General features: G+C 40.9%; 1 protein-coding gene across 1 annotated transcript in view; it reads left to right on the top strand.

Annotated features, from left to right (window-relative positions):
• The first annotated feature begins 1,490 nt into the window (after positions 1–1,490).
• TM7SF3 (transmembrane 7 superfamily member 3) overlaps positions 1,491–27,692 on the top strand; it is a 47,041-nt gene continuing 20,839 nt past the window's right edge. Inside the window, exons 1-5 of the mRNA XM_060778240.2 lie at positions 1,491–1,702; positions 16,146–16,300; positions 19,712–19,862; positions 20,851–20,971; positions 25,369–25,540. Of these exons, the coding sequence (XP_060634223.2) occupies positions 1,624–1,702; positions 16,146–16,300; positions 19,712–19,862; positions 20,851–20,971; positions 25,369–25,540 (678 nt within the window). The 5' untranslated portion in view covers positions 1,491–1,623. The remainder of the gene's footprint in view (positions 1,703–16,145; positions 16,301–19,711; positions 19,863–20,850; positions 20,972–25,368; positions 25,541–27,692) is intronic.

Below are 27,692 nucleotides of genomic sequence, written 5' to 3'. Positions count from 1 at the left end.
GGAGCATAGTGTCTAGATCTAAGGAAGTAATGCTACCCCTCTATTCTGCTTTGGTTAGACCACATCTGGAATATTGTGTCCAATTCTGGGCACCACAATTCAAGAGAGATATTGACCAGCTGGAATGTGTCCAGAGGAGGGCGACTAAAATGATCAAGGGTCTGGAGAACAAGCCCTATGAGGAGTGGCTTAAGGAGCTGGGCATGTTTGGCCTGAAGAAGAGAAGGCTGAGAGGAGATATGATAGCCATGTATAAATATGTGAGAGGAAGCCATAGGGAGGAGGGAGCAAGCTTGATTTCTGCTTCCCTGGAGACTAGGACACGAAACAATGGCTTCAAACTACAAGAGAGGAGATCCATCTGAACATGAGGAAGAACTTCTTGACTGTGAGAGCTGTTCAGCAGTGGAACTCTCTGAGTGTGGTGGAGGCTCCTTCTTTGGAAGCTATTAAACAGAGGCTGGATGACCATCTGTCAGGGGTGATTTGAATGCAATATTCCTGCTTCTTGGCAGGGGGTTGGACTGGATGGCCCATGAGGTCTCTTCCAACTCTTTGATTCTATGATTCTAATTATTTATTTATTTATTTGTCATGTCAGAACAACCAGTCTAACAGAACAAAGCAAACAAACAGAAAAATACACAACTTGTGAGTTTGGTAGCTGGTTAAATGTCCTTTGACCAGTATCTGGCTACTTGGAGTGCTTCCGGTGTTGCTGCAAGAAGGTCCTCCATTGTGCATGTGGCAGGGCTCAGGTTGCATTGCTGCAGGTGGTCAGTGGTTTGTTCTTTTTCACACTCGCATGTCGAGGATTCTACTTTGTAGCCCCATTTCTGAAGGTTGGCTCTGCATCTTGTGGTGCCAGAGCGCAGTCTGTTCAGTGCCTTCCAGGTCGCCCAGTCCTCTGTGTGCCCAGGAGGGAGTCTCTCATTTGGTATCAGCCATTGGTTGAGGTGCTGGGTTTGATCCTGCCACTTTTGGACTCTTGCTTGCTGAGGTGTTCCAGCGAGTGTCTCTGTAGATCTTAGAAAACTATGTCTAGATTTAAGTCGATGGCGTGCTGGCTGATACCCAAACAGGGGATGAGCTGGAGATGTCTCTGCCTTGGTCCTTTCACTAATTTGATTCTAATCAAGTTGGCCAATTGCAACAGTCACCCTTGCCTCCAACAGACAAGAGTTCTTTCTCCCATAGATATATATAGACCCCACTTTTCTCGTTCCCAACAGACTTCACAACTTCTGAGGATGCGTGTCATAGATGTGGGTGAAACATCAGGAGACAATGCTTCTGGAACATGGCCATACAGTCTGAAAGGAGTAGAGAGGAAGGGAGAAGGAGGAAGAGAGAGAAAGAAGGAAGAAAACGGGAGAGGCAGGCGTTCGGCGAGGCAGTGAGGCGCTGAAAGGCCTTTGAGGTTCCTCGAGATGCAGAACTTCAGCGGCGAGGAGCGGGTTAAGCCCCGGAAGGGCGGCGCGCCCTTTGTGAAAGGGAGGCGCGCGCAGGAGGGGTTGTGGTAGTGGCGGCCTTGTCGTAGGCTGCGCGCGGCCATGAAATGAGGCCTCGCGCCTCTCCTTCTCCGGGTTAGAGCCCACGCGCCAGAGCCCTCCTTCCGCCGAGATGTGGTTCGCGGGGTGGCTCGTGGCGCTGGGGCTCCTCTCTCGAAGCGGCAGCAGCAGCGCCGACGCCTCCGAATCAGGTAAATGGTGCCCCCTGAAAGGCCTGGAGGCTTCCCTGGAGGAAGCAACCTCCTCGGCTCCCATGCACGGCTTGCTGGGCTTGTTTCTGGGTGCCGTGTACCTTCAGAGAGGTCTTGGAGCCCAACCAGCGCTGCTCTTTGGATTTCTGAAAGGCTTTGAAACCCTACACTGGAGAAATGAGCTGTTGTGTATCCACAGAATGTGGTGCAATGTGGGATGTCACACTTTGAGTTACAAATAGTAATCTATATAAATAAAAATGTAATGTTACCTCACTACCTCTGAGGATGCTTGCCATAGATGCAGGCGAAACGTCAGGAGAAAATGCCTCTAGAACATGGCCATATAGCCCGGAAAAACCTACAACAACCCAATGTAATGTTAGTTTGTGGGATTATCAGAACTCAAAAACCACTGGACGAATTGACACCAGATTTGGACACAAGACACCTAACAACCCAATGTATGTCCTTCACTCAAAAAATGATTTTGTCATTTGGGAGTTGTGTTGTTGTTCATTCGTTCAGTCGTCTCCGACTCTTCGTGACCTCATGGACCAGCCTACGCCAGAGCTCCCTGTCGGCCGTTACCACCCCCAGCTCCCTCAAGGTCAGTCCAGTCACTTCAAGGATGCCATCCATCCATCTTGCCCTTGGTCGGCCCCTCTTCCTTTTGCCTTCCACTTTCCCCAGCATAATTGTCTTCTCTAGGCTTTCCTGTCTCCTCATGATGTGGCCAAAGTACTTCAGCTTTGTCTCTAGTATCTTTCCCTCCAGTGAGCAGTCGGGCTTTATTTCCTGGAGGATGGACTGGTTGGATCTTCTCGCAGTCCAAGGCACTCTCACTCTCTTCCATACTCCTATGTCTGTTATACTGCCTTTTCAAACGCTTGCTCAAACAGCCAGGTTTTGACTTTTTTTTTAACATCTAATGTCCCTAGGAAGGGCGTAGCTAATAGTCATCACAGATTTATCAAAAACAAATCATACCAGACTAATATGACGTCTTTGTTTGATAGAGTTACAAGCTGGTTATATGCAGGGAATGTCATGGATGTAGCGTATCTGGATTTCAGTAAGGCCTTCGACAAGTCCCCCATGACCTTCTGGGAAAAAAACTATTCAAATGTGAGCTAGGCAAAACTACTGTTAGGTGGATCTGTAATTGGTTAAATGAACGAAACCAATGCTTCCTATTCATCCTGGAAAGAAGTGACGAGTGGAGTCCCACAGGGCCCGGTCCTGTTCACCATGTGTATTCATGACTTGAAGGGTTAGAAGGCATAATCCTTTGCAGATGACACCAAATTGGGAGGGATAGCCAATGCTCCAGAAGACAGGAGCAGAATTCAAAACGATCTGAACAGATTAGAGAGATGGGCCAAAACTAACAAAATGAAGTTCAACATGGACAAATGCAAGATACTCCACTTAGGCAGAAAAATGAAATGCAAAGATACAGAATGGGGGACTCCTGGCTCGAGAGCAGTACATGTGAAAAAGATCTTGGAGTCCTTGAGAACAGAAAATTAAACATGAGCCAACATGTCATGCGGCAGCAAAAAAAGCCAATGGGATTTTGACCTATCAGTCAGCAGTCCTGCCAGCACAAGAGTTTAACCCATTGCGCCACCGGGAGCTCCAAGTGGATGGGGGAAATTTTGATTTCACTACGTATCTTTTTTTAGTGTTGCTGTGTAAAATGTCCCATCTTTTTATGCAACTGGCGATGATCGGTCCCTTTTGTTCCAGCGTTGGATATTGAATGCTTTAGTCAGAGTTTTGATAAGTTACAATTCAAAAAAGTTAATTATTCTGGTGTTCTGAAAAACTAGACATTGATATTAGTAGTGACTGTGTCAAGATCTCTAAGGCTCTGTCACACAATTATCCCGGCTATTGCCACCTCTGGGCATGATAGTAATGTTCATGTCAGTTAATTTAATGACCTAGATACCATCTGGTTTCAGTTTATATGTCATGTATTGATAAGCAACAAGTGTGAAAATAATCCTAGTTCATTAGCTCAGAATACCGGTAGCCAAGCTTTGCTCAAGGGGTTTGGGATATATTGGTTACCTTTGGACAAAGGAAAAAATAGCATATAGAGCACCAACATCCAAGTATGGGAGTCCCATTGTAAGGCATTTTACATAACTTGGTACAGTATTCCTGATTGCTAAAGATTTCTTTTTTAAAACAACACAGAACAAAATAGCCTTATTAGCAAAAATGGTGATTAATTTGGAAAGCCCTGTGGGTGCAGAGTCAGTTTAGGTCAAATTGAATAGGATCATTTTTGCTACATTAGCTACAGATAATATATTCTCTGTGATAGGCGTAATGAGCGTCATCCAAAGTCACTTAGGTATGCTTCTGGTTCATTAAAATAAATTGATTTTATGAGGATCCTAGCTTGATTTGTGCCTCACTGAATTCTTCTCATTCTGTAAACCTTTAAGTGATCCACATTGGTACAAATTCCTGAAGGCCAAGCTGATTTTATGTGGGAACTAGCCATCCCCTGCCACGTGTTGCTGTGGCCCACATGCGGTACTGTGTGGGAGGTTTGGCCCAATTCTATCGTTGGTGGGGTTCAGAATGCTCTGTGATTGTAGGTGAACTATCAATCCCAGCAACTACAACTCCCAAATGTCAAGATTATATTTTCCCCAAATGCCACCAGTGTTCAAATTTGGGCATATTGAGTATTCGTGTAGAGTTTGGTCCAGATCCATCATTGTTTGAGTCCACAGTGATCTCTGGAGGTAGGTGAACTCCAACTCCAAAACCAAAGGACACTGCCCACCAAACCCTTCCAGTATTTTCTGTTGGTCATGGGAGTTCTGTGTGCCAGGTTTGGTTCAATTCCATCGTTGGTGGGGTTCAGAATGCTTTTTGATTATAAGTGAACTATAAATCCCAGCAACTACAACTCCCAAATGTCAAGGTCTATTTCCCTTAAACTCCATCTGTGTTCATATTTGGGCATATGGAATATTCATGCCAAGTTTGGTCCAGATCCATCATTGTTTGAGTCCACAGTGCTCTCTGGATGTAGGTGAACTACAACTCCCAAACTCAAGGTCAATGCCCACCAAACCCTTCCAGTGTGTTCTGTTGGTCATGGAAGTCCTGTATGCCATGTTTGGTTCAATTCCATCAATGGTGGAGTTCAGAATGCTTTTTGATTGTAGGTGAACTATAAATCCCAGCAACTACAACTCCCAAATGTCAAGGTCTTTTCCCCTTAAACTCCATCTGTGTTCATATTTGAGCATATGGCATGTTCGTGCCAAGTTTGGTCCAGATCCATCATTGTTCCAGTCCACAGTGCTCTCTGGATGTGGGTGAACTACAATTCCCAAACTCAAGGTCAATGTCCACCAAACCCTTCCAGTTTTTTTCTGTTGGTCATGGGAGCCCTGTGTGCTAAGTTTGGCTCAATTCCATCATTGGTGGAGTTCAGAATGCTCTTTGATTGTAGGTAAACTATAAATCCCAGAACGACAATTCCCAAATGACAAAATCAATTTTTTGAGTGGAGGACATACATTGGGTTGTTAGGTGTCTTGTGTCCAAATTTGGTGTCAATTTCCCCAGTGGTTTTTGAGTTCTGATGGTATCACAAACTTACAATATATTTATATTTATATAGATTGTCTGCGCCAGTGGTGTATGTCCTTTCTTTCTCTTCCTATGCAAGTATTATAGTGCATTGATATAGTGTATTACCAAACTTCCCCCCAATTTGGCTTTTGCTCTTGTTTCTGCCTGAAGTTGGAGGAAGATATTTTTCCATTTATGAGTTTTCACTGTGTTGTAGCTTGTGGAATGTTTTGTTTTTAACACAAGGGAAGATGAAGCTTAATGTTAAATTTATTTTTTCTTTCATCTTTCCTCTGTGAGGCACCAGCAAAAATTATTTGATCTTTATGTTGAGGATTATAGCTAAGATGCTTGCTTTGTTGCCAGAGTTACATCACTCTTACATGCCTTTTTAGGCAGCTTTATCCATATCTTTGTATAGCTTTTTCAGCAGGTCAAAATTACCAATGATTAGGGAATTGTCATCCAGTATCTGCTGATCACAGATTTCCCAGTCTTGCTTTAAACGGCGTGTTTACCTTTTGCCTTATATCGGAACAGCATGCTATTCTGGGAATATTGGAAGTATTTTATAGTAGTGATTTTTTCAGAACATATAATGCTGTTTTTGTTAATATTTTCTTTGCATTGTATTTTCTAATTTCCCCCAATAAATTGTGACTTTGCAAAACATTTTGAAAGCAGTCTATTGATGGAATTGTCTTTTGTATTTTTTGGTTTGCCAATCTTTAAAAGAAATCTGTGACCCAAAAAATATAATATAAAAGTATAATAGTATGCTTCTGGCAAGGGAAGGTCATTTACTACATAGATAGACCCCAAGATCTTACATGTCTAACTTTTGATTGGCTTTGTAGAGCTTATTTAAATGCTTGCTTTCAAGCCATACAGCAGGATGCAAACATCCGTATCACATTATTATTATACTATTAGAAAAATTCCATTTTGTACATAAATTGTCTTCTGATTCTAATTCAGTAGAAAAGAAAACCCTATCTGAAGCACAACTTTCATTCTTTCTAATATTTGTTGTTCAATCGTTCAGTCGTCTCCGACTCTTCGTGACCTCATGGACCAGCCCACGCCAGAGCTCCCTGTCGGCCGTTACCACCCCCAGCTCCCTCAAGGTCAGTCCAGTCACTTCAAGGATGCCATCCATCCATCTTGCCCTTGGTCGGCTCCTCTTCCTTTTGCCTTCCACTTTCCCCAGCATAATTGTCTTCTCTAGGCTTTCCTGTCTCCTCATGATGTGGTCAAAGTACTTCAACTTTGTCTCTAGTATCTTTCCCTCCAGTGAGCAGTCGGGCTTTATTTCCTGGAGGATGGACTGGTTGGATCTTCTCGCAGTCCAAGGCACTCTCAGAACTTTCCTCCAACACCACAGTTCAAAAGCATCGATCTTCCTTCGCTCAGCCTTCCCTAAGGTCCAGCTCTCACATCCGTAGGTTACTACAGGGAATACCATGGCTTTGACTAGGTGGATCTTTGTTGCTAGTCTGATGTCTCTACTCTTCACTATTTTATTGAGATTGGACATTGCTCTCCTCCCAAGAAGTAAGCGTCTTCTGATTTCCTGGCCACAGTCTGCATCTGCAGTAATCTTTGCATCTAGAAATACAAAGTCTGTCACAGCCTCCACGGTTTCTCCCTCTATTTTCCAGTTGTCAATCATTCTTGTTGCCATAATCTTGGTTTTTTTGACGTTTAGCTGCAACCCGGCTTTTGCGCTTTCTTCTTTCACCTTGATTAGAAGGCTCCTCAGCTCCTCCTCGCTAATATACACGAGTATTAATGACTTGCATGTGCTTTGATAGCTATTGAAGATGGAAAAACCAGGATTCATTCTGACAGATGTGTTTCTGGTATTATTGGACCATACATAACATTTTTTTCTGGTTTTGATAGCATGGATGAGCAATTGTTTTTCATGTCTTCCCTTTCCCCCCCGAGCCAACAGAAACTTGTAGCATCTCTTTTGATGGAGTATCTCTTGTGCAATTGTTGCTGAGTTACTGGAAAGAAAACCTGGTAGGTGGAAGCGAGTGATTTTTTTTAGCATTTATGCATTCCTTGGAGTGGTGCTGATGTTGCCCCTGCGTTGTTGTGTAGTTGCATCTTAGTTGCTTTTGGAGCTCTTGGGTTATGGTATTGCAGTTCTCCAAAAGAATACTGGGGGTTGTAGCAGATGTCAGGCCGGTCCTTAGGTTCAATAGAATCATGGAATCATAGAATCAAAGAGTTGGAAGAGACCTCATGGGCCATCCAGTCCAACCCCCTGCCAAGAAGCCGGAATATTGCATTCAAATCACCCATGACAGATGGCCATCCAGCCTCTGTTTAAAAGCTTCCAAAGAAGGAGCCTCCACCACACTCCGGGGCAGAGAGTTCCACTGCTGAATGGCTCTCACAGTCAGGAAATTCTTTCTCATGTTCAGATGGAATCTCCTTTCTTGTAGTTTGAAGCCATTGTTTCGCGTCCTAGTCTCCAGGGAAGCAGAAAACAAGCTTGCTCCCTCATTTATACATGGATATCAACTCTTATATTAAAGTTTTAAATCTCTCGACCCTTAGATCTGATGTGTTTGTTGGGACTGTGTCCCTCTTCTCTTGAGCTGGTAATTGACCACAGTAAAGTGAACTTGAACGATATTTTTTTTCTGCTTCTTGAGCACTTAACATCATGTGAGCTGTTCTTGACCTTCAGGCGTGTGAGTGTGTGACAGATATGAATCAATGTTGCGCATTCCTGTTTTAAGGGTGTTGTCTGTCTTGAAAAGTACCGTGTCCTAACTATTTTGTGAAATAGTTAGGACTCAACCCATGATATAATTATGTACTCACATAATATACACATTCACATAAACTTTCTCAAGTTTTGCATTTAGTAGCAGAATAGTTATTCATGAAATAGACCAGAGGTCCTCAGGGGATTGTAAAGAAATGTTATAACTTTTTACAGTTAGAAAAGGACAGACAGAGATGCAGATTGTTCCCAAAGAATAGGATACTTTTGCTGATAATCGACTCACAGCATTCACGGCACATTGGTATAAGTGATCTCAGAATGTCTCAGCATGCTTATTTTAACATTTTGTCATCATTAACGGTACTACGAGGGTGTCATCCATGTGGACATTATATTGATTGCACATACACATTTCAAGTAACATATATATATATATATATATATATATATTCTTTATTAAGTATTTTCATTAAAACATGAGTTGTATTATATATATATATATATATATATATATATATATATATATACGACAGGAGATTTTTAAATAAAAATAAATAAAAAGAAAAAAGAAAAAATGAAAGAAGAAAAAAAAGGGTTTTGACTCCTTGGTATCTTCTAGAGCAGTGTTTCTCAACCTTCCTAATGCTGTGACCCCTTAATACAGTTCCTCGGGTTGTGGTGACCCCCAACCATCACATTATTTTCATTGCTACTTCATAACTGTAATTTTGCTCCTGTTATGAATCGTAATGTAAATATCTGACGTGCAGGATGTATTTTCATTCACTGGATCAAATTTGGCACAAATGATATGCCTAAATTTCAATTCTGGTGGGGCTGGGGGGATTGATTTTGTCATTTGGAAGTTGTAGTTGCTGAGATTTATAGTTAAACTACAATCAAAGATAACTCCGCCATCTATGGAACTGAACCAAATTTGGTTCAAAACTCCTATGACCAAGAGAAGATATTGGAAGGGTTTGGTGGGCATTGATTTCAGTTTTAGAGTTGTAGTTCACCTACCTCCAGAGAGCACTGTGGACTCAAACATTAATGGATCTGGACCAAACTTGGCATGAATACTCAATACGCCCAAAGTTTGGGAAAAATAGACCTTGGCATTTGGCAGTTGAAGTTGCTGGTATTTATAGTTAATCTACAATCAAAGAGCATTCTGAATCCACCCCATAAGGAATCTGTACTAAACTTGGCATGCTACCTACTTGGCCAACACTGATTACTAGTGGGGTCGGGGAGGGGCTGTTTTTGAATTCTGGGAGTTGTAGTTCACCAACACCAAAAAGAAAGAGAAGGACAGGCAGAGAGATATTCTGCCTTCTCTTTTCTGATGGTCTTTGGCGACCCTCCTGAAACCCTCTCGCGACCCCCTCAGGGGTTCTGACCCCCAGGTTGAGAAACACTGTTCTAGAGATCTTCTTCGTTTCCATTTTTTTCTGCCCTCACTTCTTCCCCTTCTCTTGTTTTTTCTTTTCCTTTCTCTTTTACAGTTCCTTCCTTATTATCTGTTTTAGATCAAGATCACTTTCTTCTCTTGCCTCAGATATTCAGTAACTTTTTTCCAATCTGTTTCAATCATTCTCATTTCTTTATTCTTTGACATAAGGAAGGTGAGTCTGTCCATGTTCCTAATCTCTAAAATTTTCGTTAACCACTCATCTTCATCTGGTGTTTCTTTTTGTTTCCATCTTTTTGCAAAACACATTCTTGCCGCTGTCAGTATCAAAAATAATAGTTTATCTGTGTTTCGTTCTAATTTTAAATCATACATGCCTAGTAAAAATAATTCCGGTTTCCAGGGTATTTGTATTTTTAACATTTTTTGAATCTCTTTCTTATTCTCTTCCAATATTTCTTTGTTCTATCGCATGTCTACCACATGTGGTAATAAGAACCTTCTTTTGTTCTGTATTTCCAACAAGTTGTACTCGTGTTGTTATAGTTTTTTCCTAGCTTTTTCGGGGTCATGTACCGTCTTTGCGATATTTTCACCCAGTTTTCTTTCAGATCTGATGCATATGTAAATTTTATCTTTCTTTTCCAGATTTCCTCCCATTCTTCTTTTCTAATGCTTCTTCCTATATTTTCATCCCATCTTTTAATAAACCCTTTTTCTTTTTTTTGTCTCCATTGACCATTCTAGTAATTTTTTGTATATCTTTGTTATTAATTTTTTTCTGACTCCATTATTTTGTTCCAAAATTTTTTTTCTTGTGCAAATCCTAATTTTTATCTATCTTATATTTCTCTTTGATCTGCCAGTATTGAAACCAGGAGATTTTCTGATCTATAGTGTTTAGCTCTTGTTGTGATTTAATTCTCCTTCCTCCCTTTTCAATATTTCTTTATAAATTGGCCAATCATTCCATCCCATGCATCTTCTCTGTCCCGCTTCTAATGGCGAGATCCAGAGTGGTGTTTTGTTATATAGTTTCTTTTTATATCTCCCCCATATTTTTAGGATAGCTGATCTAGTAAAATGTGTGTGCTTTTTGAAGTTGTTGTTACACAGGAAATGCTAGTTTCTGGTTTGAAGTTCATGCTTGTTTTTGGAGAAACTTCACTTTGTGTAAGAGCTTCATGCTGATATGAAATTCATGCATTATGTTTTAGTATTGAGTCAGCATTATTGAGGGAGGTTATCTACCTGATTTTTAAGCCCTTGTGTTCCAAATTGCAATGAGAGACCACACACAAAAGAACCTTTCCTTTTCGGAGCCTCAGCCTCCAAATCTAGAGTGTGATTGATTTCTTTTCTATTTACATTTTTTTATTTATATAGATGGCAAAATATTTGTTTAGGGAGGAATAATTTCAAGCCTTGGATGATGGAGAATGGATTGTAAGCAAATTAAATAGTAATTGGGGGATCCAATGGCACTCACGATGGGTCTGAGTGGGGTGGAGTCCTTATGGATTTTGGGAGTCCATAAAGCCTGGGTGGATGGGCTTCCGATTTACATAGCTGTTGTCGTATGTCAAAGTTTATGGAGGAGTTCTTAATCAGGGTGTTGGTTTTCTTGGTTATTTTGGCAGTTGGGTCTTGCTTGAGTTTTTTGTATATAGTAGGGTCCAGGAGTTTTCTGATCTTCTCCTTGTATTGTTCTGTATGCATGATAACTGTGGCATTCCCCTTGTCTGCTGGCATAACGAGGATATCCGGATCTGAATTCAGTTCTCTGATGGCTTGTCTTTCCTTCCTAGTAATGTTACTGGAGGGAAGTTTTGCCTTTTTCAGGATCCTTGCTGTTTCTGCTCGTACTTCTTCTGCTTCCTCCTCGGGGAGGCGATAAATTGCTGATTCAACATTGGCAATGATGTTTTCTACTGGGATCCTGGTGGCGGTTACAGCAAAGTTTCCTCCTTTCGCTAGTATGGATACTTGGTCTTCAGAGAGTTGTCTGTCTGTCAGGTTGATGATGGTCCGTGATGTATCCAGTTCTGGTTTCGGCTGTTGCTTTTGGCGTTTGTGGAATTTTTGTTTTTGTCTGTTGGTGTGGACAGCCATGTTTTTCTCCATTTTCCTGTAAGTGAGGTTGTCTATTTTGTCCCAGTCCTGGGAATTCATCTTCTGGCTGATGTTGATATGGAGGTGCAGCAATTGCTTGTCTGTGTTTGCGAGTTCTTTGCGGATGGTGTGAATTCTCTCTCATAAGAGGTTGCGTTCTAGGCGGTCATAGATCCGATGAGCCTGTGGTGTTTTGAAAGTCCTTTTGGCTGCGAGAAATTGTGGGATGGTATCTGTGTCTCTGCAGCGTAGAAGGAAAGTCAGGGAGCACAGTAGATGTGCTTTCCTGGTCCTTAGTTTCTCCAATTTCCTTGTGTCTTGGAACAGTTTCTCCCCGTAGAGATGTTCAATGTATTGTCGAAGGCTTTCATGGCTGGAATCACTAGGTTCTTGTGGGTTTTTTCGGGCTATAGAGCCATGTTCTAGAGACATTTCTCCTGACGTTTCGCCTGCATCTATGGCAAGCATCCTCAGAGGTGTGAGGTCTGTTGGAAGTAGGAAAAATGGGTTTATATATCTGTGGAATGGCTGGGGTGGGGCAAAGAGCTCTTCCCTGCTGCAGTTAGGTGTGAATGTTTAGCTGATCACCTTCATTAGCATTTGAAGGTCTGCCTGAGCCTGGGAAAATCTGTTGCTGGGAGGTGTTAATCTGTGCCTGGTTTTTTCCTCTCAGTTGTTTAGCTGTTATAATTTTAGAGTTTTTTAATACTGGTAGCCAGATTTTGTTCATTTTCATGGTCTCTTCCTTTCCGTTGAAATTGTCCACATGCTTGTGGATTTCAATGGCTTCTCTGTGTAGTCTGACATGGTGGTTGTTGGTGTGGTCCAGCATTTCTGTGTTCTCAAATAATATGCTGTGTCCAGGCTGGTTCATCAGGTGCTCTGCTATGGCTGACTTCTCTGGTTGAAGTAGTCTGCAGTGCCTTTCATGTTCCTTGATGCGTGTCTGGGCGCTGCGTTTGGTGGTCCCTATGTAGACTTGTCCACAGCTGCATGGTATACGGTAGACTCCTGCAGAGGTGAGAGGATCCCTCTTGTCCTTTGCTGAACGTAGCATTTGTTGGATTTTCTTGGTGGGTTTGTAGATTGTTTGTATGTTGTGTTTCCTCATAAGCTTCCCTATGCGATCAGTGGTTCCCTTGATGTATGGCAGGAACACTTTTCCTCTGGGTGGATCTTCATCTTTACTCTCGTGGCTTGTTCTTGGTCTTGCAGCTCTTCTGATGTCTGAGGTGGAGGATCCATTGGCCTGTAGAGCCCAGTTGAGGTGGTTCAGTTCATCTTGGAGGAGGTGGGGTTCACAGATTCTTTTTGCACGGTCTGCCAAGGCTTTAATGGTGCTTCTTTTTTGACTTGGGTGATGGTTGGAGTTTTTATGTAGATATCTATCTGTGTGTGTGGGTTTTCTGTAGACGGTGTGACCCAATTGTTGATCTGGTTTGCGGATGACTAGGACATCTAGAAAAGGCAGTCTTCCTTCATTTTCTTTTTCCATGGTGAACTGGATGTTTGGGTGGATGCTGTTAAGATGGTCCAGGAACCTGTTGAGTTCTTCTTCTCCATGGCTCCAAATGGTGAAGGTGTCATCCACATATCTGAACCATATCGTGGGCTTTCTGGTTGCTGTTTCCAGGGCTTGTTCTTCAAAGTGTTCCATGTAGAAGTTAGCTATGACCGGGCTGAGAGGGCTCCCCATAGCTACTCCATCTTTCTGTTCGTAGAATTCATTGTCCCACTGAAAGTAACTGGTGGTAAGGCAATGGTGAAACAGAGCCGTGATGTCTTCTGGGAACCTCTGGTTGATGAGTGCCATGGTGTCTGCTACCGGGACCATGGTAAATAGAGATACCACATCGAAGCTGATCAGTTTGTCGTTTGTATTTAGCTTGAGATTGCTGATTTTTTCTATGAAGTGGGCTGAGTCCTTGATGTAGTGTGTAGTGAGCCCAATATGGCTTTGTAACTGCGCAGCAAGAAATTTTGCTAGGTCGTATGTGGGGGATCCAATGGCACTCACGATGGGTCTGAGTGGGGTGGAGTCCTTATGGATTTTAAATAGTAATTGTTTAAAAGTGTATTTTGGAATTGAGGTTTACTTGAGAAAGGAGCACTGCTGCGAAAAAAGCCCTGTCTCTGAATATGATGTACCTCGGGTGCAAGTAACACAAGGGTGACGGGTCACTACTGTTTCTACAAAAGGAATAGGTATACACATGAATATCGAAACTGCTGTCTGGATTAGGAATATTGCAGTCAGGGATGGAAAAGCAAAAGCAAAATGTCTTTCAACTTTTGCATCATACTCCATCTTTTGCATCATACTCCATGACTGAACATAGTAAATCATAATTTTGCTGAGTAGTAATTTAAAGAGTCACAGGGACTATCTATGGCGAAGGTATGTATTTCCACACCCTCATGATCAAAATGAAGGTGTGGGAAAATGTACAAGCAGGACTTACACAACAAATGTATGAGCCTCTCTATTCCTTGACACCAATTTGAAAGCTTGTCATATGCTCGAGATGAGTGTTCTGGGAAAGTTGTGAGTCATGTGTTCTTTTCCATGTGTATTCTTATTTGGAGAAAGATTTGTAGGTGATTGCTCTTGTAATGTTTGCAGAACCTCACCTTCATGCAATAGAAACTCTTTAAAGCACTTTGTGTTTGGGAATGCTTTGTGTTTATCAGGGATAATATGCTGGGAATGAAGGATTGCAATTAACTACATAATACAATCTTTATGTTTAAAGTTATGCAATATCAAATTAAAATAGAAATTAAATTAGTTCAGAAGGCATTGTTCCTTTGCTGAATTGCGATACCCGTCTCTTGATTTAATTAATGGAATCCACTTTAGAGATATGAATAATTTTATTCTGAATCTGTTTTTAAAGGAAGGGTCAGTTGCTTTATGATGTAAAGTTTCAGAATTGTTCAGCGATATATTACGGTTGCACAAAATTGTGTTCCAAGATACGAAGCCACTTAGGAGAAGGCAGTCTTAATTGCAGGGAATTATTGGCTATACAGTAGTCTTGTGCATTTGTATGAAATCGCTTTCCGTTTTGTTTTGTTTCATTCTTTTTGTGCCGTTTTTGTTTTCATTTGCCGCTTGCGAAAACGGCGTGCCTATCCTAATGGGATTTTCATCTTGTGTCCGAAAGAACAAAACTTTTTCCAGCATACCATGTCATGTCATGATTTCAGCTCAGTAGCAGAGTGATAGGTTGGCCACCCACCCCACCAAAGAAGGAAAGGGTTTGGGGGACATAAGGACGACTCCCTCAGGACTCCTAGGAGTCTGATGTTGGGCCTCAGTGTCCTGAGAAGCAGTGGCATGTGGTTCAGATCCCCTCTTGGTAACACAGCTTGGTGTCTTGGTGCCCCTTCCACACAGCTGGATGAAGGTTTGAGGGCTGGTGTCGTCCAACTGTGTGCAAGCACGTCCCTACAACTGTGGTACATGGAAGGAATGACCATGCGGGAAAATGTAGTATGGGAGGGGATTTTGTAGTGGGGAGCCACGTGGCTGAGGAAGTGGCATAACCCTATATTCTCAAACATGTGGAAGGCCTCATCGTCCAGAGCCATCAGTTCTCCTATTCACGTGGTCATCTCACTGCCAGTGGGTGGCTTCTGCCCTGTTGTCCCACTGATCCTGGATGTGCTGCACTTCTCGAGAGTGGACTGGCTCCTCCCCCTCACAGTCTCAATGACAGGGGAACTGGTAGTACTGCTGCCGTTGCTAAAGCCACACTGCATAGGGGTGTTGCTTCATGTTGTGGTGTATCAAGCCACTGATAGAGAGGTGCCTGACATCCTTATCACAGCTGACTTTGTCATTACAGTGCCAACACATTGCCACTTGAACCGTCTGGATCAGTTCCAAAGTGATCCTGAACTGAGGAGCGATGCCTGATGTTGTTGCTGTTTTGGGGCAACAGTACTTGTCTGGGAGGCGGCAGTTGTTGACTGAGATGATGTCACGGGGGGGGGGGGGGGGTCATGGAATGCATTTCCCCATCCTCCACTGCAGGCATCCTGATCCTAATACAACCAAGCTATGGCAAACCAAAATAATACAAATCTTTCCCCACCAGCAGCAAGGCAAGGCAAAAGCAGAGAGAGAAGCCAGCCCAATAGCAGCAGAGGATTCAAACGCAATGGGAGTTGTAGGGGTGGTTGCTCCCTTAAATACCCTGGCCACGTCACAATCTTCTTGGGCCCTGATTGGCTGAAACACTTCTACCTGACACATCTTGAAGAACTCCCTTGGAAAGCCATGCGGCCCAAAAGGGAAAGCAAGCAACAATGACCTTTTGTGCCACCTTTCATTTCATCCAAAAATGGTATTTTTGTTTCGTGTCTTCCGAATTGACAGTATGAAACGAATACCTGAATGAAATGAATGAAACAAATGACTACTGTACAGTACTGACTACTGTGCAGTATATAAGAATTGTTCTCATCTTAGGTTAAACTTCACGTTACCTATGTGTTTTTTTTAATTTACGTAAGAAAGCTGATTTATAACCAATAGTTGTTTCCTTTTAACACAGGCCTTCTTGAGTTTTCTTTGGGCAAATTTAAGAATGTATTGCTGAATGAAACCATTCCAGCTGAAGCCGTGTTGAAGAATATTTCCAGCAATGTGACTGTCATAATATTTCAGATCCATACCCACCATCAGAATGTGACCATTTCTTTCGACAAGGTATTTCAAATCTGATTGCTAATGTTAATTTAGCACCAAGACTGTTTTACATATAGATAAAATACAGCACAATTATTTTTCTTTGAGTTGCTTTTCACTAGTACAAGTCTTCTTTATAACAATGTTTTCCCCTTTGTAAGTGGTATAGAAGCCTTGAGTTCATGCACAATCCACCCCCACCCCAAACTTTTATACCAAATCTACTAAAAAAGTAGCATACACTCGGACATACTTTATGGTTCATTTCTTTCTGAAACATCTCTGTAATCTGGATAGAAAGACTAGATGACAGTTTTATGGATTGTTCCCAGGCATGTGAACCCAGATTGTCTTGAATTCTATAGGGAGACCTCAAACGGACACATATGAAAAGGATATTTGATTTGCACAAACTGCAAAATACCATATATACTTGAGTATAAGCCAATCCTAACATAAGCCAAGGCACCTAATTTTACCACAAAAAACTGGGAAAACGTATTGACTTGAGTATAAGCCGAGAGTGGGAAATGCAGCAGCTACTGGTAAATTTCAAAATAAAAATAGATACAAATAAAATTACATTAATTGAGACATCAGTAGGTTAAATGTTTTTGAATATTTACATAAAGCTATAATTTAAGATAAGGCTGTCCAACTCTGATTTAACCATTATTCTAACCTTCTTCAGTGTAAATGTGTTTACATATCCTTCCAATAATAAAGAGAGTAAAATAATAAATGCAATAAAAATAGAGTAAAATAATGAATGTAATAAAAATAATAATAAATAGAGTTAAATAATAAATGTAATAATAAATAGAGTGGAATAATAAATGTACTAATAATAGAATAAAATAATAAGTGAATAATAACAATAATAAATAGAGTAAAATACTAAATGCAACAATAATAAATAGATTTATTTATTTATAGATAAATAAGCCCATTTAAATATGGTGAAACAAACCCTAAAGAGGTCTTATACTGCCTCTGTTGTCGCCCAGGATAATAAGGACTGCAGCGAATGCTTCTCCTGGGCACCTGTCGACAAATGGGCTACAGCAGTGGTTCTCAACCTGGGGTCCCCAGATGTTTCTGGCCTACAATTTCCAGAAATCCCAGCCAGTTTACCAGCTGTTAGGATTTCTGGGAGTTGAAGGCCAAAAACATCTGGGGACCCAGGTTGAGAACCACTGGGCTACAGGAACCAGGACCCACTGCTGAGCAACCAGGGCATGAACCTGTAGGGCAACTGGAAGGAAAACAACTTCAAAAGCCACAGGAGTTTTCAGTGATAGAACTGCAAAGACTCTGGCAAAAGCCAGTAAAGGTGGTCCCAGTGGTGATTGGCACACTGGGTGCAGTGTTTAAAGACCTTGTTCTGCACTTCATAGAATCATAGAATCAAAGAGTTGGAAGAGACCTCATGGGCCATCCAGTCCAACCCCCTGCCAAGAAGCAGGAATATTGCATTCAAATCACCCCTGACAAATGGCCATCCAGCCTCTGCTTAAAAGCTTCCAAAGAAGGAGCCTCCACCACACTCCGGGGCAGAGAGTTCCACTGCTGAACGGCTCTCACAGTCAGGAAGTTCTTCCTCATGTTCAGATGGAATCTCCTCTCTTGTAGTTTGAACTTAAAAACAATCGGCACTGACAAAATTACCATCTAAAAGCTGCAAAAGACCACCCTATTTGGATCTGCATGCATTATTCGCTGATACATCACACAGTCCTAGACACTTGGGAAGTGTCTGACGTGTGATCAAATACAAAAGCCAGCATAATGATATTGTTTGCTGCGTACAAATCTTGAAGTGTATAAAATAATAAGAGAGTAAAATAATAATGTAATAATAATAGAGTAAAATAATTAATGTAATAGTAATAATATAGTAAAATAATACATGTAATAAAAATAATAGAGTAAAATAAGGGAAATAATAATAATAATAATAATAATAATAATAAGAGTAAAATCATAAATGTAATAAAAATAGCCAGTAAAATAAGAAATAACATTGACTCAAGTATAGGCCGAAGGGCGCTTTTTCATCCTTTAAAAACGGCTGAAAAACCCAGTTTTATTATTATGGTAATAATATGAATAAAGCTTAAGATGATTGATACAAAAATGTAAGCTATACACAGTAAACTTCCATGTCCCATTTTTTGGTTTAGTACTTTGATCTATTCATTACATTAATTCCATTATGAACCTCCAGTTGGCATATGTAGGATTCACAAGAGGTCCTGCATTCAGGCAGAGTTAAACATTCCTGGGACCTTTGCACTCATGGTTCTATCATCAACCGCAAGCTTATATTGGGCCTTTTCCACAATTGCAGTTTGCCTTGGTTAGGAACACTTTATTATTTGTTTGCACTGCTTTATCTGTTCTAAGATAAAATAAAGTAAAGGATAGCTCGTAAGTCTTAGTCAATAAGTTTTAGTTTTGTAACATTGTCTAGAATATTTATTTATTTACAATATTTCTACCCTTCCTTTCTTCACCCCGGAGGGGTCTCAAGGTGGCTTACATTTAGACAACTATTCGATGCCTTTGAAAACAATGTACAGTTAAAATAAACATTTAAATAGAATTATAAACTATATTAAAACATTTAAACATATAAAACAATGCCATCACTGTTAACCACATTATCCAAGGTCATAGTCTGGGCCATTCCAATAGTCAATTCCGCATAATTCCATATTTATGTATTGCACAAGATCTCCAAAGGCTTGATCAAAAGGCCATGTTTTTACTTTCTTATAGAAGGTCAGGAGGGAGGGGGCTGATCTAATATCCATAGGGAGGGAAGTCCATTTTGTTTTATCTTTCCAACCCCTCACTAAAACCATTTGCGCACACGCTATGTGGTGGTAAGGAGAGAGGAAGAAATAAGGAAGGGGGAAGGGGGAGAAAGCATTAGTGCAAACAAAGCTGCTGTTTTTCCACTACAGCATGAGGAATGTTTGTCTGAATCTTAGCTGTCATTTCCTATCACAAGATATTTCAGTAAACTTAGACTTACTGAAAATCAAACTGTTGTCTGCTAGCCTCATTGTTGGAATAAAACTGGCTTGAAAGGATATAAATGTTCTCTTAAAGAATAGTGAATACTTATGTGATTAAACTGTGGCTCAAAAATTATCTGAAATTATATTTCAAGAAACACCAATGTGCCTTTCAGTTCCAAGTTTTTATAGCTGTGGAAAGGGTTTTGTGGTTAGGGAAAACACTTTAAAAATGGGGTTTCATTCCCAAAAACCTGCAGTGTATGTCACACCAGAACATGCACATAAATCAACATAGGCTGCAATCCTAGAGATCTTGAATTCAGTGAGGAGTACCTGAGTAAATCTATGGTTGTATCATTTGCAGAACAGTTTTTACAGCTGCCTATTAATCTGTTGTGATTCCCAGAAATCTTCCATAACTAACTCAGGAACTGGACCAGATATAGGGCTGGTATCTATCCTACAACCTCAACAGACTGTGTGTACATGGTATTTGCAAGCTGTGAATGCCAATTCTGTGTTGAGTACAGCTGTTCCTTACTCTTATACTGAAAGAGGTAATCCTTTAAACTTTTTTTCTTTCTCAGTCACAAGTGAAATTTCTCTTAGTTTTCTGTAAGGCTATCTAGTAAGGAGCCCCCGTTGGCGCACTGGGTTAAACTGCTGAGCTGCTGAACTTGCTGACCGAAAGGTCAGCGGTTCAAATCTGGTAATCTAGCAGTTCAAAAACATGCAAATATGAGATCAATAGGTACCGCTTCAGCGGGAACATAACGGTGCTCCATGCAGTCATACTGGCTACATGACCTTCGAGGCGTCTACGAATAATAGAGATGTCCTCAGAAATGGAGATGAGCAGCACTCTCCAGAGTCGGACATGACTGAACTTAATGTCAAGGGAAACTTTTATATATTGTCGAAGGCTTTCATGGCTGGAATCACTAGTTTCTTGTGGGTTTTTTCGCGCTATAGAGCCATGTTCTAGAGGCATTTCTCCTGACGTTTCGCCTGCATCTATGGCAAGCATCCTCAGAGGTAGTGAGGTCCTCACTACCTCTGAGGATGCTTGCCATAGATGCAGGCGAAACGTCAGGAGAAATGCCTCTAGAACATGGCTCTATAGCCCGAAAAAACCCACAAGAACCTAGAAACCTTTATACCTTTTACCCAATAATGAAAGCATCACATTTTTTCAAAAAGAATGTGATGGATGATAAGTGAGTTATGATTTTTAATGAAACAAATGTTTTGCCGTCCCTAGCAGTTTGCTTGCAGACTGGATTCTTGGGCTACATATTTATGTTGTTTCAAAGTTTGAAACGTGTTAAATTTCTGATATTGTCTTTCAAAAAGTTACTAAAATGAGAATCAATAATAAATTATTGTGGGGAATCCCATTTTTTAGAAAGCTAGTATCAGGCTTTTATTACCTGCATATAACTCTGTTACTGAATTATATCTTGTTACCAAAGCTTCTATTTTACTTTCACACATATTATCATAATCTATCTTACTCAAGTTGTTGGCCTTTTTTTTTTTGTCTAGACCCCATCCCTGGAGGCTGCAACCTGGAATTTAATTTGGACGTTGACCCCAATATTTATTTAGAGTATAATATGGCTGAGACAAACATTAAATTTGCCCCAGCAAATTTGGGACATGGAAGGTATGTATCTACAGTACTTACACAAGATCTATAAGATTCCAATTAAAATGTTTAGGAGGATATGACTGAATTTATCTGGGACTTAGGGGGCAGTTTATGATGCTGGGAATTGGCCCATTTTTTTTTTTTTTGGTATGTGATTTCCAATAAGAGGCCTTGTTCCAGTCTCCTCGAACACTCTGTTTATGAAAATTCCAAATTTATGATGAAATGTGAACACATCGAGAGTAACATCTGTGGGATTAGAGGACTGGTAAAAGCTGCAATAAATCTTTTATGGAACTTTATTTTTGGGAGCCAGATCAATGAATGGAGATGTATCTGTCTTATTGGAGTGTTTAACAAAAGACTTAGAGAATAGAGTACATGATTTTTGTTACCCCATCTATTCCAGTTTATGGAGTTTGGTGAAATACAAAATTCTAATTGACAAGGATTGAAATTAAGATGTTTTGTTTCAGAATGGCGAGGTTCTGTAATCCTTTCTTTTGTTTACAATTGAGTGTTGTCTAGATAATTGGTCTTGCCTAATTACAGGCTGTGTCTTATGTGTTTCTTCTTGGTGTTCTTTAAGTTATGGGATTCAGAAATTCAGCAGAATTAAAATCAGTACGTTCTAATTTCTTTTGAATACATCCTAGCTTGGAACATATCAAGCTTAGAGTGTCCAGTGTCCAGTTTGCAGACGACACCAAATTGGGAGGGATAGCCAATAGTCCAGAGGACAGGAGCAGAATTCAAAACGATCTTGACAGATTAGAGAGATGGGCCGAAACTAACAAAATGAAGTTCAACAGTGACAAATGCAAGATACTCCACTTTGGCAGAAAAAATGAAATGCCAAATGGGGGACGCCTGGCTCGAGAGCAGTACGTGTGAAAAAGATCTTGGAGTCCTCGTGGACAACAAGTTAAACATGAGCCAACAATGTGATGTGGCGGCAAAAAAAGCCAATGGGATTTTGGCCTGCATCAATAGGAGCATAGTGTCTAGATCTAAGGAAGTAATGCTACCCCTCTATTCTGCTTTGGTTAGACCACATCTGGAATATTGTGTCCAATTCTGGGCACCACAATTCAAGAGAGATATTGACAAGCTGGAATGTGTCCAGAGGAGGGCGACTAAAATGATCAAGGGTCTGGAGAACAAGCCCTATGAGGAGCGGCTTAGGAAACTGGGCATGTTTAGCCTGAAGAAGAGAAGGCTGAGAGGAGATATGATAGCCATGTATAAATATGTGAGAGGAAGCCACAGGGAGAAGGGAGCAAGCTTGTTTTCTGCTTCCTTGGAGACTAGGACGCGGAACAATGGCTTCAAACTACAAGAGAGGAGATTCCATCTGAACATTAGGAAGAACTTCCTGACTGTGAGAGCCGTTCAGCAGTGGAACTCTCTGCCCCGGAGTGTGGTGGAGGCTCCTTCTTTGGAAGCTTTTAAGCAGAGGCTGGATGGCCATTTGTCAGGGGTGATTTGAATGCAATATTCCTGCTTCTTGGCAGGGGGTTGGACTGGATGGCCCATGAGGTCTCTTCCAACTCTTTGATTCTATGATTCTATGATTCTATGAGGTAAGAAAATTGGTTTAGCAAACAGTTCGTAAACAGATATTGACTCCTTATGCTCCATGGGGCTAATCACAATGCTACGATCAGCATCTATTTTCCCCTTGTCTTCAGTTATCACCTCAAGGCAGCTATCGGCTGAGTTGCCTTGAAGCAACTCATACTTATTTTTACAAAGAAGGTCAGATATAGAGTCCTCCTTTGGAGAAACCTCTCCATTCTTTAGTAATTTGCTTGGTTTGCCATTCTGTTTGCCTGTGGGAGGTTGATCTCTCTTCCTTTTTCCCATTACAAATTAAGAGAGGGAGAACCAATAAGACTCGTCAGTGATTAAAAACTGCAGCCATAATAAGAGTAAAATAAGGGTAAAAATATAAAAAAGTAAAATCTCTTGTCTACGTTTCTTGTTTGTAGAGGGAATGGACCATCCGGTAAAGAAGGGGGGAGGGAGCCTTTACCTTGCCATAGATATCCGTAGAAGAAAAACTCAAGAGAAACGCTGAGTCTTCTGATAAAAGAATTCTCCTGAAGTGAATGTATAGGGTAGAGGCAGTGCTTCCATTCTTATTCCGGGAACGGTGATCATACATTCTGGTTTTTAAGAACCTGGTTGTCATACTAGGGTACAGTAGGTTGCAGGGACATTGGATTACTTATAATATGTTTTCAGAGGAGCATGTTGTGTAATTCTTTAACATGACTTTGATATTCTGAGTAGAATGTATGAAATGTATAAATATGTGAGAGGAAGCCACAGGGAGGAGGGAGCAAGCTTGTTTTCTGCTTCCCTGGAGACTAGGACGCAATGGAACAATGGCTTCAAACTACAAGAGAGGAGATTCCATCTGAACATTAGGAAGAACTTCCTGACTGTGAGAGCCGTTCAGCAGTGGAACTCTCTGCCCCGGAGTGTGGTGGAGGCTCCTTCTTTGGAAGCTTTTAAGCAGAGGCTGGATGGCCATTTGTCAGGGGCGATTTGAATGCAATATTCCTGCTTCTTGGCAGGGGGTTGGACTGGATGGCCCATCAGGTCTCTTCCAACTCTTTGATTCTATGATTCTATGATTCTATGAAATACTTTGTATTTGAGGTTTGACAGCAGCAGTCATGGTATCTGCATGAAAAGTTTCCCTTGATTTTTGTTGTTGTCTGTACACAATGTTTTAAGATCCGAATGGATCATGTCTCTCAAGTTCTTAGATCTCTTGTGAGCTACGATGGGTACTTTTTGACAACCTGCAATGTCCTGTACTAAATGCCAATCTATATAAATAAAAATGTAATGTTCGTTTGTGGGATTAACAGAACTCAAAAACCACTGGATGAATTGACACCATATTTGGACACAAGACACCCAATAACCCAATGTATGTCCTTCACTCAAAAAAATTGATTTTGTCATTTGGGAGTTGTAGTTGCTGGGATGTATAGTTCATCTACAATCAAAGAGCATTCTGAACCCCACCAACGATGGAATTGGGCCAAACCTCCCACACAGAACCTCCATGACCACCAGAGTGGGCCACAGCAATGCGTGGCAGGGGACGGCTAGTGTTTAAATAAGATTTTCTGTGTACTAGAGGTATATGGTATCAATGTTAGGGGCCAAATGATTAGTTTATTTTGGTTTTTTGGGTGTTCCTTTAATAACTCTCTCCTACTCATTAGGTGTGTCTTTCTGACAGCCATATCTAATATCTTTTCTGGGCACCCTCTTTCTTTGAGTTTATTTTTAAAGGTGCATGCTACTGTATCAAATTCTTTTTGATTGCTTGTGTTGCGTTTGAGTCTCAGAAGTTAGGAGTAGGGTAAGTTAGACTTAAGTGAATGATGATGACAGCTATTATAATGTAAAATCGAGTTCTTGTCTGTAGATTTAGTGTAGTTACTAACATATAACTTCCTTTTTTTAAGGTGCACCAATACATCTAAAAAATTAATCTTGTTGTGGTTGATTACGCTTGTAAATATAATGTGATTATGTATGGAATTGACCCATGTGCTGAATTGAGAGGCTGCTATATTAGATCTAAATACTGTAAATATATCTTTTATAAATCTCTCATAGTATACCATGTTTGATAAAAATTGATTTTGATTATGATTGAATATAAATTTGGTTTTTAGATGAGATACAAACAGATTCACCACTGAGGGTGCCAGGTGGCTACCCATAGCGACTCCAAAAATCTGTAAATAAAATTGAGACCCAAACTTAAAGTAATTATTTTCCAATATGATGTCCAGCAGATCAAGTAAGAAATGTGTTGGTGGTACTGTTGATTCTCTGGTGTTTTAATAAGTCTTTGATAATAGTTCTGGCTTCATCTAATGTCAGAAGAGTAGATTGTTCTGGTACATTTAAAGATTCTATAATGTTAATAAACTGTGAGGTGTCTTTGATGTATGATTTGGCCTGCGGAACAAAGGCTTGTAAAAAATGATCTATATACTTGGCTAAGGGTTCTAGTATTGATAGACTTGACCACATATTCCAAAATACAAACAAGGCTGAGGATTTTGGGGAAAAAAGTTCTAAATGACAATGGCAATAGTATGAATTCTGCTACTGGGAGCTGAACTGAACTGAAAACTATGAGAAGATCTCTGTATTAAAGGATCTATAGTAAATAGATAAGAAAAATCTATTCTTTTCCACTTACAAATTTCCCAGTTAACTTAATATGACATCTAAATTTTAAGTCAGGATAAGAGAATTATATATTGAATGGCTCTACAGTGATTGCAGAGCAACATCAATGGCTATTAAAATATCCAAGCTAATAAAGCAAAGTTGAGTCATTTTAAGTGACTATTCTGTCTGCTATATTTCAGAGATGCAAAACCCCCATTGTGTGATTCTGTGACCAATCGGGAGTCTCGGTCACGGCTACGCTATGATGTCTACCAGTACTTCTTACCAGAAAATGATCTGTCAGAAACTGCATTTGTGAGTCACATGAGGAAGATGTCTCAAGTGCAAAATATCAAAGCTAATGGTGTTAAAGTAAGTAGCATATTTTTGACATATTAAAGATGTCAGTTTAAATAAGTATATTCTTGACTGGATTCCTATTAAAAATTCCCAAGTAGAGTATGCTATTTAAACAATTACAAAGCTCAACAAAAAATTCTCTTGGTGTTGTTGGTCTTTAGGCTGTTCCTGGGGTTATTTGGGGCGCTGATTCAGAACATTGAATTAGAGAGACTGCATCAGCTCTAGTTTCTTAGATAGGTGTGTTGAATGACTGGAAAATTTATATCATCTATCTATGCTTTTAATACGAAATAAGTAGTACACTTTTCATTTAATTTTTAATATGTTTCTTTTATGCTTTTTTTAGTGTCAGGAGCGACTTGAGAAACTGCAAGTCACTTCTGGTGTGAGAGAATTGGCCATCTGCAAGGATGTTGCCCAGGGGATGCCCAGACGTTTGATGTTTTACCATCCTTGTGGGAGCTGTCTCTCATGTCCCCGCATGGGGAGCTGGAGCTGACAGAGGGAGCTCATCCGCACTCTCCTCAGATGCGAACCTCCGACCTATCGGTCTTCAGTCCTGCTGGCATAAGGGTTTAACCCGTTGTGCCACCAGGGGCTTCTCTTTTATGCTTAAAAGATATGAATTTAAGCACTAGATTTAAATAATCTTGATCTGTTAAGGGTGAGGAGAGCATATATTTGTGTCAGCTCACGACGGCTAGGCTCAATGAAGACAGGAGACTTGCATCATGTCAATCAAAGAACTTTACTATCAGATACTGCAACACAGAAAAGCCGGAATTGCTGGATGGCTACAGACCACCTCTTATATACCCTCCTACACATTTGAAACATACATTCCCGCCAACCACCAAACTCCCGCCAAAGCTTCCCGCCACCAAGCAAACCGCTGTACTCCAAGGCCACCACCTGCAGGGTCGTTATCAGCTATGAGTGTCAGGAGTCTAGTTTTCGGCGCCGAAATCAGGGCTACGGAAACTGGATCCTGACATGACGTCCTCCTCCTCTTCTTCCTCCTGAAAGGGAAACGGAACATACATCTAATCGTTTTCCGGGTCGAGGGGCCCCATGTATTTTTTTAACAGTCCGCAGTGGAATACCGGGTGTATTTTTCCCAAATCCTTCGGTAGCTTCAGTCTATATGTGACCTCGTTTATTTTATTAATGATTCGGAATGGGCCTATATATCGTGGCGTGAGTTTCTTTGATGGTGTGTTAAGTTTGATGTTTTTTGTGGACAGCCATACCAATCCTCCTTCTTCTAGTTTGTCTCCCTCCCTCCTCTTGCGATCTGCGAACAGCTTATGTTGTTTTTGTGCTTCTCGTAATGCTTTCACTACCTTTTCCCAGTTATCTCTCATTTGCTGGGCCCAATCCTCCCCTCTTTCTTGTTCTCCCTCCGGCCATTCTGGGAGTCTAGGAAGGGGGGCTACGTCTTGGCCATAAATTATTTTGAAGGGTGACTCCTGGGTTGTGGAATGTGGGGCTGAATTGTATGCTAGCTCTGCGAAGGGGAGGATATCTACCCAGTTGGTTTGCTGTTGGTTTACGTATGTTCTGAGGAATGTCCCGAGAGTTTGTTGAGTGCGTTCTACCCCCCCGTTCGTCATGGGATGGAAAGCCGAGCTCAATGTCCTCTCAGCTCCTAGCAACCTTATGAACTCTTTCCAAAATCTCGCAGTAAATTGGACTCCCCTGTCACTAATGACTTGGTCCGGACATCCATGTAACTTGTAAATGTGTTTAACAAACAATTCCGCTAGTTTTTCCGCGGAAGGAAGTTTTGGGAGTGCAATAAAATGTACATGTTTTGAGAATAGATCTAGGACGGTCCAAATGTAACGTTGCCCCTTACTTGGTGGAAGTTCCCCAACAAAATCAAACGCAATCGAACTCCATGGTCTCGTAGGCTCGGTTACTTTTTGCAAAAGGCCTATGGGTTTTTGTGTGGGGGCTTTGCTCTTAGCGCACGTCTCGCAGTGTGAGACATATGATTTAGTGTTACTCCTCATTCCAGGCCACCAACATTGCCTTGCCAGCAATTTTGTTGTTTTGGTGACCCCAAAATGGCCTGCACTTTTATTATCATGACATCTCTTCAACATTTCCCCCCTCAACGATTCCGGAATGTACAGTTTTCTATTCACAAACACCAGTC

The sequence above is a fragment of the Anolis sagrei genome, chromosome 5, assembly GCF_037176765.1.
Source record: "Anolis sagrei isolate rAnoSag1 chromosome 5, rAnoSag1.mat, whole genome shotgun sequence".
Classification (NCBI taxonomy): Eukaryota; Metazoa; Chordata; class Lepidosauria; order Squamata; family Dactyloidae; genus Anolis; species Anolis sagrei.
The sequence above is the reverse complement of the archived record's forward strand: the minus strand, read 5'-3'. Positions and strand labels throughout refer to the sequence as shown.